General features: G+C 37.8%; 1 protein-coding gene across 10 annotated transcripts in view; it reads left to right on the top strand.

Moving 5' to 3' along the window:
• Positions 1-949: 949 nt before the first annotated feature.
• LOC113674443 (receptor-type tyrosine-protein phosphatase S) overlaps positions 950-17,434 on the top strand; it is a 38,524-nt gene continuing 22,039 nt past the window's right edge. For 9 of the 10 annotated variants that reach the window (XM_089187333.1, XM_089187330.1, XM_089187327.1 and 6 more), the window contains exons 1-6: positions 5,672-5,730; positions 5,861-6,244; positions 13,410-13,667; positions 14,333-14,605; positions 15,721-15,972; positions 16,817-17,077. In XM_089187333.1, the coding sequence (XP_089043459.1) occupies positions 5,679-5,730; positions 5,861-6,244; positions 13,410-13,667; positions 14,333-14,605; positions 15,721-15,972; positions 16,817-17,077 (1,480 nt within the window). In that variant the 5' untranslated portion in view covers positions 5,672-5,678. Of the gene's footprint in view, positions 1,970-5,671; positions 5,731-5,860; positions 6,245-13,409; positions 13,668-14,332; positions 14,606-15,720; positions 15,973-16,816; positions 17,078-17,434 lie in introns of those variants that run through there. The other variant, XM_089187335.1, reaches the window with a different exon arrangement.

Here is a 17,434-nt window from a genome sequence, read left to right as displayed (position 1 = left end):
TAAATCCAGAATTTGTACATAATAAAACAATGGATAGCAATGAAGGAGCGCTCTCCTTGGCTACTCCCAAACTCCCAATATCCTTTGCAATTCGCCTCCAAGAGACTCTCGCGAGATGCGCACCCGTAAATCTTGTAGTCGTTGCAGGAATAAACGATTAGTTTGAAATCATGTTTTTGGTGTTGTATTGTCTCACTATTTTATGGTATATTAAAAAAAACTATTCACCTCAATGAAGGTGGCTAGCGGCAGTGAATATTTACGTCGTCGCCTCGCGCCTCAGTAAATATGCATCATTAACCACCCTCACTTCGGTTGGCGGATGGGATAACGGGTCACGTGATTTTCTAACGAGTCTATGCAAAAAATATTGGAGTACAAGAGAATATGAACAGTGTATTATCTCTTGTGGGGACATCAATCATAATTACAGCCAGTAAACCATTTTTAAAATTTCTACACTTGTCCAGTATCTAAACGAGACATCTTTAAGGGTGGAATCGTTTGAGGATGCCGTGGACCTGTGATTTTGTCCAAATCCAATGGAAAATTAGTATAATTTGTTGTGAAAAGATGGAGCGACTTATGCAACAACCAAAGATGCCGAAACGTGCTTTCCTCGTAGAGTGATATGACAAAGGGAACTTCACCATTCATGGTTTATGGTATCTACTATCAGACCTATTTACACTTAACCCTTTACACCCCAACACTAATATCCAAATTCTCCACACTCTTCTACGCATTTCCTTTGGTACTGACAAGGAGAATCTTTTTAGGTTGGTGACCATTTCCCTTATTCTCATGATCTTCATAAATTATTCAGCAGTATTATTGTGAGGAAAAATTACACGCTGGTCACTCTCAGGGTTAAACAGGTCAATGTCCCGTGACTGAAGTGATGTCACGACACGAGAATCATGTGAGGCGTATCCCGGTGTTTTGAGCACATCCCCATCACCGCCATCATTACATTTCTCTGGCAAAGTTGCCATGGCTGTCTTTTCTAAACCTTTCCTTTCTGTTCGACTGAGGTGATGTATATTAAACAGACAGAACACCAAGGAGTACAAGCCGAACAAGTTGTCTGATCTTACGGGTGTTGTCACAGAAAGGAATGTTGTCAACGTCATGGACAATAAATGTTTCGATAACTTGTTCGGAAGTCATTGACATCGGAGTAGAGCGCAAAGTTGTCTATGAGTGAAATGCTTACACAAAACCATATACTAGACGTCCAATAGCATAACAACCGCGTGGTTTTGATTCAGGTGTTATGGGTATTAATTTTTCTCGATCGAAAGCCACAATCAACCCACTACGCCTGGATTTACGGCAACTTTGATCAGTCTAATCTGTACGCCATTCGTGCAAGAAGATGAAGGAAAACAAACAGAAGGCAAGAAGAGGAATGAGTTGTCGAGAACTAACAAGGGACGACACTAGCTCATTACAAGCGTCAAGCTGCCGGAAAAGCTCATAATTAGAGGTTAAACTCTTTAGTTAAAAGCTTTGTGGCTGAACTATCAACAGGGTTTTAACTGAAACTTTTCCCATTGCGGCTTCTGATGGTGTAACAGGAAGTTGTGCTCGGAAAGGAAGTTGTGAGACGAAACCTAAAAACGGGAGCACCGTCTCAGGCTAAACTGCAGACGGTGGTAAGAAGTCTTAGGTGGCGGTCGACTGCCGGTAAACGGCTTTTAATGAAACTCCTGCTATCGACACAGAAATCTTCAGTGAATGCGAGCGAGAAAAATGGTGTCGACAAGATAAAAGCTTCGAGGATAAACTGAGAACATTGCGGGGTACGTGGATGAAGATCAACCTTTTATTTGTTCGGACACATTTTAATTAACTGAGCAATTTTTTCCAATAGTTCTTGCTGCAGAAAATAAAATCTGAGCATTCATTTCCATCAGACGGACACGTAGAAATCAACGTATGTTCAGTGTTGAAATTCCTTAAAACGGTAATTCTTTAAACATGATCAGCTTGACGGATCATGACTTTGTAGCGAGCTTGAGAGATTGAAAGGGGAAGGGTTGGGTGGGGCTGGGGGTAGGGGTGAACGAACGTCCTGTTGGTAATGGATGAGAAAACATTCCCAAGTTCACGTGGTTGTCGGTGTGCCATTTACACCGGTGCTTTATGAGTAGTTTTCAAACATGTCCACAATACCACTAACAGTAAACTCTATACTTGGTTAAAAGAGGTGCGTATGAGAAACGACCAAACCACTTGGTACAAGGCACCATTTTTTCTACGTGAGATTTTAGTTCATGATATGATTCAAATTTTGATATTGGTACCGATGTTTCCGGATAAGGGACTGCATTTGATTAGCGTTAGAGACAATTTTTGGTAGCTTTCTAACTACGCGAACAACATTCGGCTCAAAAGAGCAGATTGCTCTCAGATTGGTTATACGTAAAGCATAGATCTGTTGTAACAGAAAAAAAAAGACACTTGGCAAAGATGAAGTCATCCTCAGTGAAAAATCAAGTGAAATGTGAAATATGTAATGACTGCATTATTTTCGGACAACCAATTTCAAGAAGTCGTAAACGTGAATTTGGCTTTGATTCATACAACGGGTTCTACTGAAGAAGAGGCACCGAAGAGTTACTCGATCGAGCCTGTAAGACAGCTAACATGGAAGGCAGAATAAAGATGTAGTAGAGAAAGTAAAACAGGGGTTGAAAGTCAGGTAATGGAAGCTGCTATGGTATCCTGTGGGGGGGTGGGACCCAGGAAAATTCATTTTAACCGTACATCGTATAAAGGGGGTGAGCCGCTGAGGCCACGCTCTTTTAATTCCCAACAACTCAACACCCCCCGGATTCAGCATTCCTGATGCAAATGACTGAGATCTTAGGACGTTGAGAGCTAGGAGCCAAAGTCACCGCAAAAGAGTAAAGGCTAGTACAAAACGACCCAGTTTAGCTTTAAGGCTGCTTAAAATTGGGTTCTGAATTGACAATAACAAGGCCAGAACACAACACCAAGAATTATGTTCTCTACTCTATGTGAGAAGTGCATAGGTTCTTTGAAAGTCGGCTGCTAACTAGTACAGAGAAGATGCAGGAGACTGGGCCTTTGGTTTATCGTCCTTGTCCGAGAAGACTAAATCGTCTAACCATTTGCGGATGTCGTAGCAAAGACGGCACATCTCCTCAGTTATTTAAGGACCCTGAGTTTTGGACCGGTCTGGGCTTGTATCTCCGACATCACGCACTGCAGTCCGGCATGTACAACATGGGATAACCAAGGGCGGTTAAATTGACATTTCCCAAAGCCTCGACTAAGAGCCTCCAACTCTGTTCCATTATTTTTTCTCTTGGCGATACTTAACTCATGCAAAAAAGAAAATTGCAAAAGAAAATTTACAGTATAAAATAGTTATTAATTGCAGATACTACCTTAGAGCAGGCGCTAGGTGAAGTAATAGCAGAAGGCATACCGATGAACAAAAGCTTAATGGTGTAGAGATAAATTCTATGCCAAAAATTGTGAAAATCCGATTAGCCAACTGGTCAGTGATCTGTCATGATCGTTGCCTAAATTCATGTCGGAACAGATGAAAAGTGTTAAGTAAAACGTTAATAAGATAAGTGGTCTGGCGAAGTGGCTTAAGCTTTACTAATAAGTACGTTATCATAGAAAAGATTATCATTGCACTGTAAATGAAAAGTTCATGACAGATTTGCCCACACTCTAAACCTAAAACAATCAAGTGATTTTCTGGCTTCGATGCTGCACATGCAAACTTGCGTGAGATTAAAAGATCATCTCGTCTTTGGGGCAAAATAGGGCAATATGTGTACACTTGAAAAGTTTTTAGTTCACTTGGAACTGAAGTGAACTTGGGAAGTTTATTGCATACCAGCGGCGACTCTGGGTCTGTTTAAAAATGATCAGAATCTAACAAAGGTTTTAAGTTGATCGGCTTAGATACGAAAACCTCCGCTAAGAAGGTAGCGTATTATGAAATTTTTGATACTTTAAGTTGCGATCAAATGTACTGGTTTGACCGGATAGGGCGCTTTTCAAGGTAAAATTTTATAAGCGGTTTCCGGCTTGCATTTCGTTGGTATGTTTACATATATTTGAGTCGTTTTTAGCATCATTATAAAAAGGGAAAAGGGACCGGAAAGAGGCTGGGAAACACGAAGAAAAGATGCCTGCATTTTCGTGCAAATCAAATCTGGAGATGAAACAATTACATGTAATCGGCGAATCTTTTAAGATAAAAGATTAAGACAGACACTGCAACTGTCATTGTCATTGTGCGAAATAGATTGATCAATTTTTTTTGTACTTCATGAAAGTGTATATATTATACTTATTTTCTTTTCAAAGATAAAAGATGGAATGGAACCGTCCAAGTTTCTTTTTGTATCTTTTTCCCGATTTTTCCATGATTTTACTTCTTGTTAGCGTCTGGGTAGCACTGAAAAGAGACGTGTGTCAAGCAATAATAAATAACAAGAAATCATATATCCCGTTTTATTATACAACATTATGTTATTTGTTTACGAGTGCGAATTGTGTCGTCCCGATTCCATTGTGACAAATCAGAAACGCCCGCCCGCCGATTATGCATTAGCCAGCGGTTTGACGGACGCCGACATGAAATTCTCTGTTTATCAGAGGCCTAACAGTTCCCACACAGTCATTTGAAGAATCTTCTGTGTGGATTTAACCCTGAAGTTGAACTTTTATAATGATTTGTATTATTCTGTTTTGTTATTGGAGTTTCTTTAAACTAAACCTCAAATTTCGCTCACCGTGGGTGATTAATAAATGGGAAGTTGGAACTCTTAGCACGAATCCTTGATCACTCTGCATGAGAGTAATAAAACAGTTGAGAGCGTAATTTGGTGTCAGATTACGCGGGAAGTAGAGAATAAATCTGAAAACAACGCACTTCAGTTTTAATCAAAACATTTTTCGACGCCCTTCCGACGAAAAGTGACATTAAAATATTTTACATAGTTCGTTCATGTGTTGTTTGACGCGGATTCGCATTGATTTTTTTTCGTTTTTGCGATCCTTTATCAATTATACAGTACCCTTATATAAACATTACCGCGGAGGTAAGTAGTTATTTTCCCAAATATTAAACCGTAATGGTTTTCTACATCAGAAAAAACATGATAAAAGATGATATTAGTACGTTTAGGAAATTATCAGCCTGAGTAATGTTTGTTTTGCACTTAATTCCAAAAACAGACTATTAACCGAGTTAAAAGCTGTCCTGCGGGTCAATTTAGGTACAAAGTGCTTCGAATTTTACCAAAAGGTTTAATTATGTTATGGATGAAGCAATTCTTACGAACAATCACCTAAAGAAATTGTTCTTCTAAAATGAATGATTTTGATTGGTTCGCATTTGGCGGTCATGCTGATTTCAACCACTCAGAAGTGACAAGTGATACCACCCACGTGATCAAATTGTCATCGAAGGAATGTAATTGATAATGCAGCCATAATTTTACGGTACACAAGCCTGAATTGGTGATGCGCAAAAAATATGCAAAAGCTGAAGCGTTAATTGGAGTGAGAAGTAATACGACTCTTTCATCGAGCGTGTTTATGATTTTAAGAACGATATGTTAGTTTTGGAGGTTGTTGTCATTTCTGGGTAGTCGGTAACAAGACGTTTAGAGCTAATAGCAATGTTGCTCTGTAAACTTTCGTGGTTGTCTGGTGTAGTCATAATCTTTATAGGTCAGTTCCACCACTACTGGTCAAGTTCTTCGAACTTGTTTAAGTTTGCAAATATTTTTGTCTTGCACAGATTTCTTGAGCCCTCTGTGAGTTTGATCCTAACTGTTTCATTATTCTGTTTGATCTGTAGGTGTCTTGGTTAGGGCACAGAAGCTAACCGCAGTGAGAGATAAAGTTAGCGTAAATGTTCGGCAAGATGTCTCTTTGAACTGGACTTTGGAAATAAAACCTGGAGAGAAACCTTTAATAGTATGTGGAACAAGCACAAGCGGTTTGGAAGGCTCGACCCTTAGATTGAAAGACGTACTTTTTGTGAAACGCAAATTTCAGGACAAACCTCAGCCATCAGATGAGATGCCTTCCAAATTTTCCGGCAGAGTTCACATGATTTGGCAGAGCCAAACTATTTCGCTCTCGATCAAGCGGGTTGATCTATCAGATGAGGGCTTTTACATGTGCGAAGTCAGTACGTTATTTGTCACCGCCAGAGAAAAAATATCCTTGGAAGTGATAGGTAAGTGTGATGTTTTTGTGTTTTTTTTTTTTTTGTACTCTCTCCGTCTTCGGCTTAGCTTTTAGCCGCGCGGTTGATTAGAATACAGTTCAAACAGGCGATGAGACCCGTTCAACAATGACAGCGAGATGTAAGTATTATAAAAGCGCTTAATTATGTGCTCTTCGGAGCACTTTTGTAGCTTTTAGTAAACATTAACAATCGTGCATAAAGTAATGGATGCGTTTATTGCGCTCTATGGACTCGATGCTCAAATGAAGTAACCGAGAAGGAAACCAGATTTGTAAGATCCCTGATATTTGGTGGTGCGGTCATTTAGTTATGAAACAGACAGCTTACCAAGATCACATAGAGATAAAATTACTGATCAAGCAGAAAATCTGTTTCGCGAGAGAAAGCGAAGGAAACAAACAATGAGATAACAAATTGTCTTGAAACCACCGTTTTTACATGAGAATCTTTTTCAGCAGTTTCATTAATGATCCTAAGGAAATGCCGAGTGAGAACAAATCACAGTTGTAAATTGCTATGCTTCCTGAGTTATTTACCCGGCCAGTTGTCTTGTCAACAGTACACTTCTTCGCTTCTGATCGCCACAAAATCTCTATGTTTGGGTTAAACCAGCTTAAATTGCTTGAGAGGTTTGTTTGAAAATATTTTCAGAGTAATAATCGGTATTTCGGACTTCGGTGAACCAGAGATGTAACACAATTTTATCTTCGGCTACGATTTTGTACACTTTGTGATATTATCGATAGGGATAGCAATAAAGCTGTCCTTTCAACTCCCTCTGTTTACGGAGGTATCAGATTGTTTAGATTTGAATGAAGCTGCGTTAAGGGAATGTAAATAAGGCTTCTCGTAAAGGAAGTTGTCCGTGATCTGCCTCAAATTTTAATTTTCGTCCATTCTATTATTGCACTGTTAGATTTGGTTTCATGTAATCGCGAATAACAGTTATTACATTGATTTAGTCACCCGCGTCACTTGCAAGGTCACTATAATTTTCAATATTTCTTTACTGTTTGCTTTTCTTTCTACATTCAAACTTTTCCATTTGTACTTTGAATATTTGGCCGCATTTTAATGCCGTGCTCGGAGAAACAAATTTTGGAACAAAATGATCAAACGTTCGAAATGGAAATGTCAACAAACCATTTACGATCGAATGAATAACCTAATGCGAATGCTAAAGACCTATGGAATAAGTCTGAAATCAGGGAGAACGCATTCAAGATAAATTGTTAATGGTAAGTTTAGAAGTCAATCTCGAAGAACATTTTGTTGTAATGGTGTGATTGGTATTTTTGAGAAAGGGATAATGCATTTGCTTAGCTGGAAATTAATTTGTTCGTGACTTCTTCTATCGCAGATCGTCCTCGCAAGAAGCCACCCTGTAGGTCAAAAACCGCATATTGAGTGAAACAAAGCCCTTACTACGCTATCCGTTTATTTAGAATTTTTTAAGTGTCCTTGCTGCTCTTCTTTCGCATTTCATTGTCGCCGAATTGTAAACTGGACTTAAAAAATCGAGAACGGAGTTTAGCAGACCGTACAGGGCTTTGTTTTGACTCCGAGCGGACATTATTGAAGTCCTGTTGATGAATAGGCAACTACTGTTTTTTTCACAGAATTCATTACATATAATTTTTTAAGAGACCAGCTGCTCCAAGTAATTAAAAATCCTTTCTTTTGCCAACTCCTGAGAGGTCTTTTTTTGGCACAACCTTCAAATGATTTGCGATTAGTAAATAATTTATTCCGCAAGGGTGTCAATGTCAATGAAACAGCGTGGGGAACTTAGTTTTTTTCTTAGCAAACACTGTGTTTCGCTCCCGTGTAAGTTGCCTATTTTTATATTTCATTGTTATCTCCCAATATTAAATTCAGATTTAGCTGTGGTGAAATATTTTGGAAAGTTTGGTTCGTATTGTGCGTAATGTTTTTATTCAAATACTTCCTTGTGGGTAATCATTGATGGAATTTTCAATTTAGAACGACACTTGATATATGACGGTGAAAAATCGCTTTTAGATGCAAATGCGAAAAACATACAAAAATCAGTCATATTCGAAATTAGAATGTCAAGATAATATGAACATATAAGTAATTTAAAATCTGCTGATTCTTAAATTCATCTTTTTTTTTATGAATAAAATTTGTTGTGAAGTTTTATATGAAATAATTCATATTTGTACTGCGGTTGTAGATGAAAGTGAAATGTGATCTTCGCAGTAAATTTTCCAATTTAAGCAACTGGAAAGAAGAAGCCTGAAAAAAATCAGGGCTTCAACGGGATTCGAACCCGTGACCTCCGCGATACCGGTGCGATGCTCTACCAACTGAGCTATGAAGCCACACATTGGGAGCGAGGTCAATTTATTGAGTTCATATCTTCCCGTGCAGTGAAATCATTTCACTGCACGGGAAGATATGAACTCAATAAATTGACCTCGCTCCCAATGTGTGGCTTCATAGCTCAGTTGGTAGAGCATCGCACCGGTATCGCGGAGGTCACGGGTTCGAATCCCGTTGAAGCCCTGATTTTTTTCAGGCTTCTTCTTTCCAGTTGCTTAAATTGGAAAATTTACTGCGAAGATCACATTTCACTTTCAATAAAATTTGTCTTACATAAATTTGTCTTGGAAAAGAAAAATTGAAAGGAGAAATCTTTTGACCGGGATGTTAAGAGGTTGAAAGAATATTAATATTGTGACCATAACTGATGTGTTCTAATATCTGTGACATTTGATTTGTGTTTGGATATGGGTGTTCCAAACATTTAACTGGAAGTTGGGTGTTGGATTCATGTATTAATAATTTGTAAGGGTTTTTTTTTTGCATTCAGGCATAAAGTTGAAATGGCAGGAAGGTACAGAGTAGCTTACAAGTGAGATGAGTTTGAAAATAGTTGCTGTTGATCATTTAGCCTTGTTATTGCTGGCTGTCTAAACACTTCTAGTAGTCTTCCTTATATTTTTGGGGTCTTTTAACCCTGAAACTCCTATAAGTGATCAAGACAGAATTTCTCCTTAGATATGAACACGATATCAAGCAGGCAAGGACTGAGAATAAATGAAAATGTCAGTTAGGGGATTATTAATTGATCCAATGCCAAATTCTTCAAACTAACATCGGAAGAATTTTATGACTAACAGTAAGGAGAAGTGATCAGGAGATCTGTTAGTGAAAAGGCTAAACCCTTTCTGTAATGTCATCCAGTAAAGTTCAACAACATTTCATCCTTAGGTTTTTATTTTTTCACGCTTTTAAACTTAACTCCTCTGGCTGATTAAAAAATTGATGGTTTTCTTTTTAGAATCTAAAATCTAGCAAACATAATAAGTAGAGGCAAAGATAGCTGAACTACTGGGTGTAATCTTGATGTAATCCCAAATTCTCACAACCTATTTTTAAGTTAAATGTGTTGCACCTTAGAGAGAATTACATGTAGCATCTGAGTAGTTATAAGGTTGATACACATGTTTTTGTGTCTTTTGTATATATAGTGTAGAAAGTTTGGTGAGATACGGTTTTTCTTACTAGAAAATGTTGGTTTTGGTACACTCTTGTTAATGCTGTTTTTTTTTTTTGGTTTTGTTTTTCTTTTAACTAACGCAGTCAAGTTAGATGCAATTGAAGCTTTTAATTCTTTAAATCCTATAAGTGACCAAGACAGGATTTCTCCCTACAATTTTAATGCAATACCAGGCAGACAAGTCACAAGAATAAAGAAAAATATCAGTTCGAGTATTAATTATCAGTTGATCCAATACCAAATTCTCCAAACCAAGATTGTAAGAATTTTATGGCAGACAGTAAGGAGAATTACTGGTTGGATCGAGATCTTGGGAGTGAAAGGTGTATGAGAAAAACCTTTTAATCCTCTGCTGGAAATGAAACTTCAAGTGCACCACAGTGTTCTTAGTTAGATTTGAAGAAGGCATTTGCCAAATATGATGCAGGCTGCTCTGATAAATAGACAAATTGAATGGCTTAAGAACAAAACTTTGCAATCCTCTGCTGGAAATGAATTTCTTTTTGTGTACAAAGGGTTTCTCAGTAGGATTTGTAGTGGGCGTCTGCTTAATTTGAAGCACGCTGCTCTTACGAGGAAAATATGAAAGTCAGGCACGTAGACTGTAAAAAGTAAGCCGCTGTAGATCTTAAAGTTGTTTGCTTTCTTTGACACCATTTATTTGACTTAACAAAATACTTTCAAGTCCTATTCACAATTTTTTTACCATGTGTGGTTATGTTAGGTTACTTAAAAAAATGGAAGATTTAGAACACTTAATTTATGTATGGTGTTGCACAATTTTTTCAACTTATGCAAATTTCCTGCAATCTAAGATCTAGCGATAGAGATGTTTGGCTACTTGATTGGGGGTTAACCTGAGTAAAGATAGGGCAGAATAACAGAAAACGATTCATTCAAATACTATTTTGAATATTTTGGTATCAGTAAATTCAAAGAACTTACAAGCTTAAGGACCAAAGCTTTGTAGACAAACTGGTAAATCATTGTCGCAATGACTATTACACTCATTAAAAAATGTGACGGGAGTATAATTGATCAAGCGAACAGTGTTTGTGGTCGATGCTATCTTAAAAAAATTTTGAAAATGTCGGGGCAGGCTTCACTTCACAAAGACAATTGCCCACACAATGTTCATTATAGCATGACTGCTCAAGGGCTCCTTTCTAATTAGTATGCAATTACTGTTGTGATTATAGTAATTAAGAATGTCTGTGACTAGTAGAGGGAAATATGATGGTCATTATGTTCAGCAAGTTTTCATGCTGTGACAGCATGGATTGAATTATTGAGGGTGGTACACAGACCCAATAATTTCTTGATGAGAAGCCCTTGAAAATTAATTGTGTTGGTGATGCAAGGAGCAGTTTTACTGATTGACTTTCTCATGATCACAGCTCTGTTGCCTGCATTTATTTATTAGCATTTAAATGTAAATCAGTCTTTTTTCAGTTAGTTGTCTCAATTGTTAATTAAAAACAAAAATTAAAAACAGGATACAGAGTTGGCACTCACTCACCTTTTTGGCAGACAGTACGAAGAGTTACTGGTTGGATCGAGATCTTGGGAGTGAAAGGTGTATGAGAAAAACCTTTTAATCCTCTGCTGGAAATGAAACTTCAAGTGCACCACAGTGTTGTTAGTTAGATTTGAAGAAGGCATTTGCCAAATATGATGCAGGCTGCTGTGATAAATAGACAAATTGAAAGGCTTAAGAACAAAACTTTGCAATCCTCTGCTGGAAATGAATTTCTTTTTGTGTAAAAAGGGTTTCTCAGGAGGATTTGTAGTGGGCGCCTGTATAATTTGAAGCAGGCTGCTGTGACAAGGAAAATATGAAAGTCAGGCACGTAGACTGTAAAAAGTAAGCCACCGTAGATCTTAAAGTTGTTTGCTTTCTTTGACACCATTTATTTGACCTTACAAAATACTTTCAAGTCCTTTCAAGTACTTTCAAGTCAGACCCAATAATTTCTCTATGAGAATCCCTTGAAAATTAATTGTGTTGGTCATGCAAGGAGCAGTTTTACTAATTGACTTTCTCGTGATTACAGCTCTGTTGCCTGCATTTATTTATTAGCATTTAAATGTAAATCAGTCTTTTCTCAGTTAGTTGTCTCAATTGTTAATTGAAAACAAAAATTAAAAACAGGATATAGAGTTGGCACTCACTTTTGTTTAAAATCACTTTCAATTCAGGATGTTGGTTGCAGCTGGAAATTAAACCTTCTTTAAATTAAAATGTGTTAGATGGCATAGGGGGACCCTGATGTTTTAAAGAATTGGGTGAAAAATTAAAAATGTTGATTCATAATTTAGGAGTGTAAACTTACAGGGTTAATGTGACCCCACATATTCATAAAATAAGTTTAAGATGTTTTTGTGGGTATCTATCTCTTACTAACTGAGTTGGAGGTCTGTACTGTAAGTTGCAAACCAAATTGTTTTCTGCTCAGATTTATGGCCAAGTGCCAAGTGCACAGGGCAAAAATTTAGGTGGACTTAACGGGGTTCTGTAATTTACAGTATTGTCCGCGAAAACAAGTTTAGTAAGATATTTATTATATCTAGCTTCAAGACTTTTTTTTCATTACAAAACAAATCAAATCATGGTAATGAAATAACCAATTCTTTGAGATTTCTTTCAACTGAAAAAGGAGAAAGGGAAGAAATTAATAGATGTTTTGCCAAAACAGGTCAGTTTAAGTGCCATTCTCAGTGCTATCAGACTTTTGGTCTCCATAAGATCAAAATCAGTTTCCATGTAGAAAGCTTTTGACCTTGCTTATTGTTTCAGTTTGTTTGAGGGGCGTCACATCTGCACCTAGAGCATGGCCTACAATGGGTGGCAAAAGTGTTTGCATATACTACTAGCTTTTGAATTTCTTCTTCAACTTTCATTTACTTCTTCCTCTCCCCCATTTCAATTTTGCGTGCACGGTGTTGACAAAATGGTCACTAATCTCTTGCAATGTTATTTAGGGAGAAAGAGGAGACTTTCGAGCACTAAGTTATTAAAGATGAACCACAAGATCTCTTAATTTTTGTTATGTTGAGGGAAGGGTTGTCAGCATCCTTTTAAGGGGAGGTGGGCTAATTAATTTTTATATACTACTTAATAAAAAAAACTACTACAACAAGATATGTGGGGTTTACTTGCAAATTAAAGGCTGCACTATGCATTGCCAAATCAAACACTTGTAACCTACTCAAAATTTTATTTATTCCACTATCAATAAGCAGTACTTATTTTTATGGGTAGCAAAGATATGAATTTTATTGGAAAACAATTTATTGTGTGATCAAATTCAGGTAAGAGAAAAGGTTTATTGGCCTTTTTTTTGGTAATCCAATTGCACAAGTAGATCACAATTTTTCCTGTCTGAATGGAAAATCAAGTTGCCTGTTGTAGAAGTTTGAATGGCTAAAGTTTCCTGCCCTGACAAGATAAAGCAGAAATACTAGCATCTTCTCATGATGGAAGCATAAATTTGTAACTGACCCCACTTGAAAAAATTTCAGCTATGTGCTTTCAGTGATGGTACACAGAAGTTTCTTCACAGTATTTCTTTATTTGCTTCTTTGTACAACCTTGGATATTCTCTACTGAATTGTTTTCTTTTATAGATCCTCCACGGATTACAACAGTTCTTACAAAGGAAATTAACAAGAGTGAAGGCCAAAATTTACAACTTACTTGTGAGGCCAATGGGCGGCCAAAACCAAGGGTCTCATGGAAGAGAGGAGAAACAGTTTTCAATAGGACACGGCAGATTTCCTCTCTGAATTTTTCACCCTTAACTTACAAAGATCATGGGGAATACAGATGTGTTGCTGAAAATGCTGGTGGAAGGGAAGAAAAAAAAGTCAAAATCAATGTCCAGTGTAAGTGTAGTGTTATGTGATTAATAATTAATAATTATTAACTTTAAATGTCACCATCTCTCATGCTAGACGTCATTTCCTCAAATTGGCATCTGGGCTCTGATAGGGGCCCTCTACCAAATAAGCACCCACCCTTGAAGGCCATAATGTCGAACATGTAACTATCTCAATGTGCAATCCTCCATTCTTTCTTTACTTTCTTTAATACTAGGGATGCAAGGAAAAGCTCTTTCTATTATCACTTTCTTCAAAACTTTTTAAGCTTTAATAACTACAACAGAATCAGTACAGGAAAATGATAAGCAGCCTCCTCAATTAAGCACTATCCTTTAATAGGTACTTCTTCTTTTATTGTTTTTTTTGTGCAGCTTTGCAGCACATTTTGTAGGCCAAAAATCGAGATTTTGGTGAGCTAAAATATATTTTCTCTTATATTCTATGTCTCTCCAAATTTACAGTGTTGATAATGGTACAATACAATTTGTGTTCTTGGGCATCAGTATGTTTTGGGGCCCTTCTCAGAGTCATTTTAAACCTTGCCTAGCAGCTTGGGCTAAAATGACTCTAAGTCAGGCCCAAAGTATATTGCCTGTGATCATAAACCCTATTGTTTTTAATTATTGATTTCAGATTTTTTAAAAATGTTGCTTGTTGTTAAATTTCAGATTCACCCAAGGAAACCAACATTACCACAGATGCTTATCAGGACACAGTTAGTGATGGTAATCGCATTTCAATCACTTGTGAAGCATATGGGAATCCTAAACCAGTTTACCAATTTTTTATTGAAGATAAGCCTATAACAAATAGAAAGGCAGAGATATCAGGTGTACTAAGTGTGACAGCCATTACCTTCAGGCAAAGTGGAATCTACAGCTGTGTACCAGAAAATGAAAAAGGCAAAGGTCCCAAAAAGGAGGTCACCATATACGTCCGACGTAAGTTGAGTTACTGGGAATTAAAACATCTCTGACATAGTTGTTTGTGTTTGAACAAGAGGCTTGATCACTTTGGACCAGTGACTCTTTCACAGATTGATGATTTTGCATTAACTTTTATTTTTTAAAACTTGTATCAGGTTGCGTGGCAATGCTTTGAAGAGGAAAGCAACTAATGGGCAGTGCTGGGTGCTTGGGGGGGGGGGGAGGGGGAGGGGGAGAGACTATGGCAATGAACTGGCATCCTGTTTAGGAAGGAGCAGTAATACTCCTCTTATGTGGCTGAAAAGTAAATAAGCACTTGCAGAATCACAAGTTGACCGTAAACTCACACTACCTTTATCTTGGTTACTTTGGTTACCTAACTGCAGCTGTGATTAACTCACATTTTAGAGGACCAGACTGCTGTGTGGGAGGTCCAGGGTTCAAGCCCTAGATCGGACCAACATCCGGGGTCTTAAAATAACTGAAGAAAATGTGTTGCCTCAGCCATGACATACACAGATGCTGAGACATTCCAGCCTTCTTGGATAAGGACAATAAACTGTAGGCCCGGTCTCTTGCACCTTCTCTGGTTGGCGGGGGATACTAAAGGACCCACAAACCTCTCACAAATAGTAGGAAAGATATCTCTTAGTGTCATGGTTTGACCTGGTTTTTGTGTATACAGGTCCCCATTCATACCAAATTTGAGCTGAACTAGGCCAGCCTGTCTAAATATCACAAATGCATAATACAGTATATGCCGTTAGCAGTGTTACACAAGCACATGTTATGTCATGTGAATTAAAGAACTCTTCAGTGACAATTGGATCCCTCACATCCCTCACACTGTATATCATTTGTGTGCCACGGAAAGAAATGCAACAGCAGCTTTTGATTACTGACGACCCAACAAAACACCTACAATTAGAACATTTTGGAGACTAAGTGCAGGTAGGAAAGCTGTCAAGGCTTCTTTTGGCAGGAAATTAAAAACTGGGTCACATGATTGAGTACAATACCTGATACCTCAACTCTAACCCAGACCCCCGCTTGGTGTGTGAGAAACATCTTTCTTTTCTTACTTCTAACCTCACCTTACAAGACAAAATGGTTCTGAATTTTTTCTTCAGACAAACCGGAGATCACTCGTCAACCAGCCAACGTGGCTGTAGATGAAGATTCCCCTGTGTCAGGGTTTTGTGATGCCAAAGGTTACCCACCTCCAGAAATAACATGGGAGAAAGTACGAGGCAATAAACTGGTTGCCAAAGGAGGGAATTTGTTTATTCCAAATGCTCGGCGATCTGATAAGGGACGATACAGATGTGTGGCTTCTAATGACGTTGGATATGCAAGTGCAGAGTTTAGGATTGATGTTTATTGTGAGTGAATACTTTAATTATGATATAACATATGTAAAGCAGGGGCTTAAATATATTTTTCTCAGGCTCTGGAAGAAGGGCTGTACTGCAGGCTAAAGAGATGGCAGTAAGTGGTCTTAACAGGGCATTGGCAGAACACTGGTAACTAGTGTTTTTTGAAACATCTGTACATAGAAGATATACTTATTATGTGTGTCATGTGGATGTTAATTTTATGTTCAAGTGTTGATAATTTTTCTCAGAGTGAGGAAAGCAAGCAAGTAAGAGATATTATCCCCTCAAAATAGAAAGCAAAATGCTTTCTCCTCTCAGGCCCTCCTTTTCAGTCAAAAAGTATGTATAATATATAGTGGTATTAAAGTAAATGGCTAGCTGTGTTCTACAAATAGTCCATTTTACAGTTGTGTGCTTGGTTGCCAAGCCTTTGAACAGGAGTGAGGCTATTAGGTTGACCTTGTTATGATACAAACCTTTTTTTCTTCTCAAATGCAAATTACTTTGTTATCATGCTAACTAGATACTGGTCTCTATCACAACAAGGTCACCTTCAGCCTCACTCCAAATCAAAGGCTTGGCAACTAGGTACATGCACAACTGTAAAATGGCCTATTGAGGAAAAATGGGATCTTTATAACCAGTATGGCAATGTGAGTGGAACCATAAGCTTGACAACTTAAAACTCACTTGTGTCTATCTTCTCCAGCTCCGACCATGTCTTGCTTTGGTGGTAACCAAAATACAATGTATTTGCCTCAGAAAGAGTTGTTTTATGGTTATTTTAAGAAAAAATGATCTTTTAAATTGACCATATTTGATTTACTTTTTTTTGTCTTTCCTCAACAAGACAAGCCTGTTATTAATAGGACTGCATCGAGTCAAGATGTTCCAGTGTGGGCAGGGAATACGGCAAATTTGTCATGTGTTGCTGACGGCAACCCAGCTCCTCGATACATCTGGACTAACTCAACTGGTCATGTAGCAACCTCAGAGGAGAATGGAGTACTGCAGGTAACTCCACAGGATTCCGATGGTTTTGGGCCATACACATGTACAGTGGAGAACAGTAAAGGAAAGGATTCCTATGATATACGTCTGGTGAAAGTTGGTATGTTAAATTTAATTTCAGGGATTTCAATAACTTTTTTTTTTCATTAGTGGCTGCTGATGGTGTAATAGGTGGCTGTGACTAGAAAAGGTGCCATGAATCTCAAACAAGAGAGCTTGCTTGCAGCTAGACTAAACAGACAACTGTTAGAGGTGTTAATTTATAGATGGCTGTCAGACAGCCTGTAACTGGCTACTCCTCCTAGATGCCATGCTAGTTCTTGAAAACTAACTCAGGAATTTTGATAGAGGACAAATTTCTGTCCTCCATTTGTCCAAATACATTTTAGGGCCCAGTTGTCCATAGAGTGATAATGCTATCCAATGAATAAATCACTATCCATTAAATAAGTTTCAG

This window comes from Pocillopora damicornis, chromosome 11, assembly GCF_964200805.1.
Source record: "Pocillopora damicornis chromosome 11, jaPocDami1.2, whole genome shotgun sequence".
Taxonomy (NCBI): domain Eukaryota; kingdom Metazoa; phylum Cnidaria; class Anthozoa; order Scleractinia; family Pocilloporidae; genus Pocillopora; species Pocillopora damicornis.
This window is presented reverse-complemented; position numbering and strand designations above follow the sequence as displayed.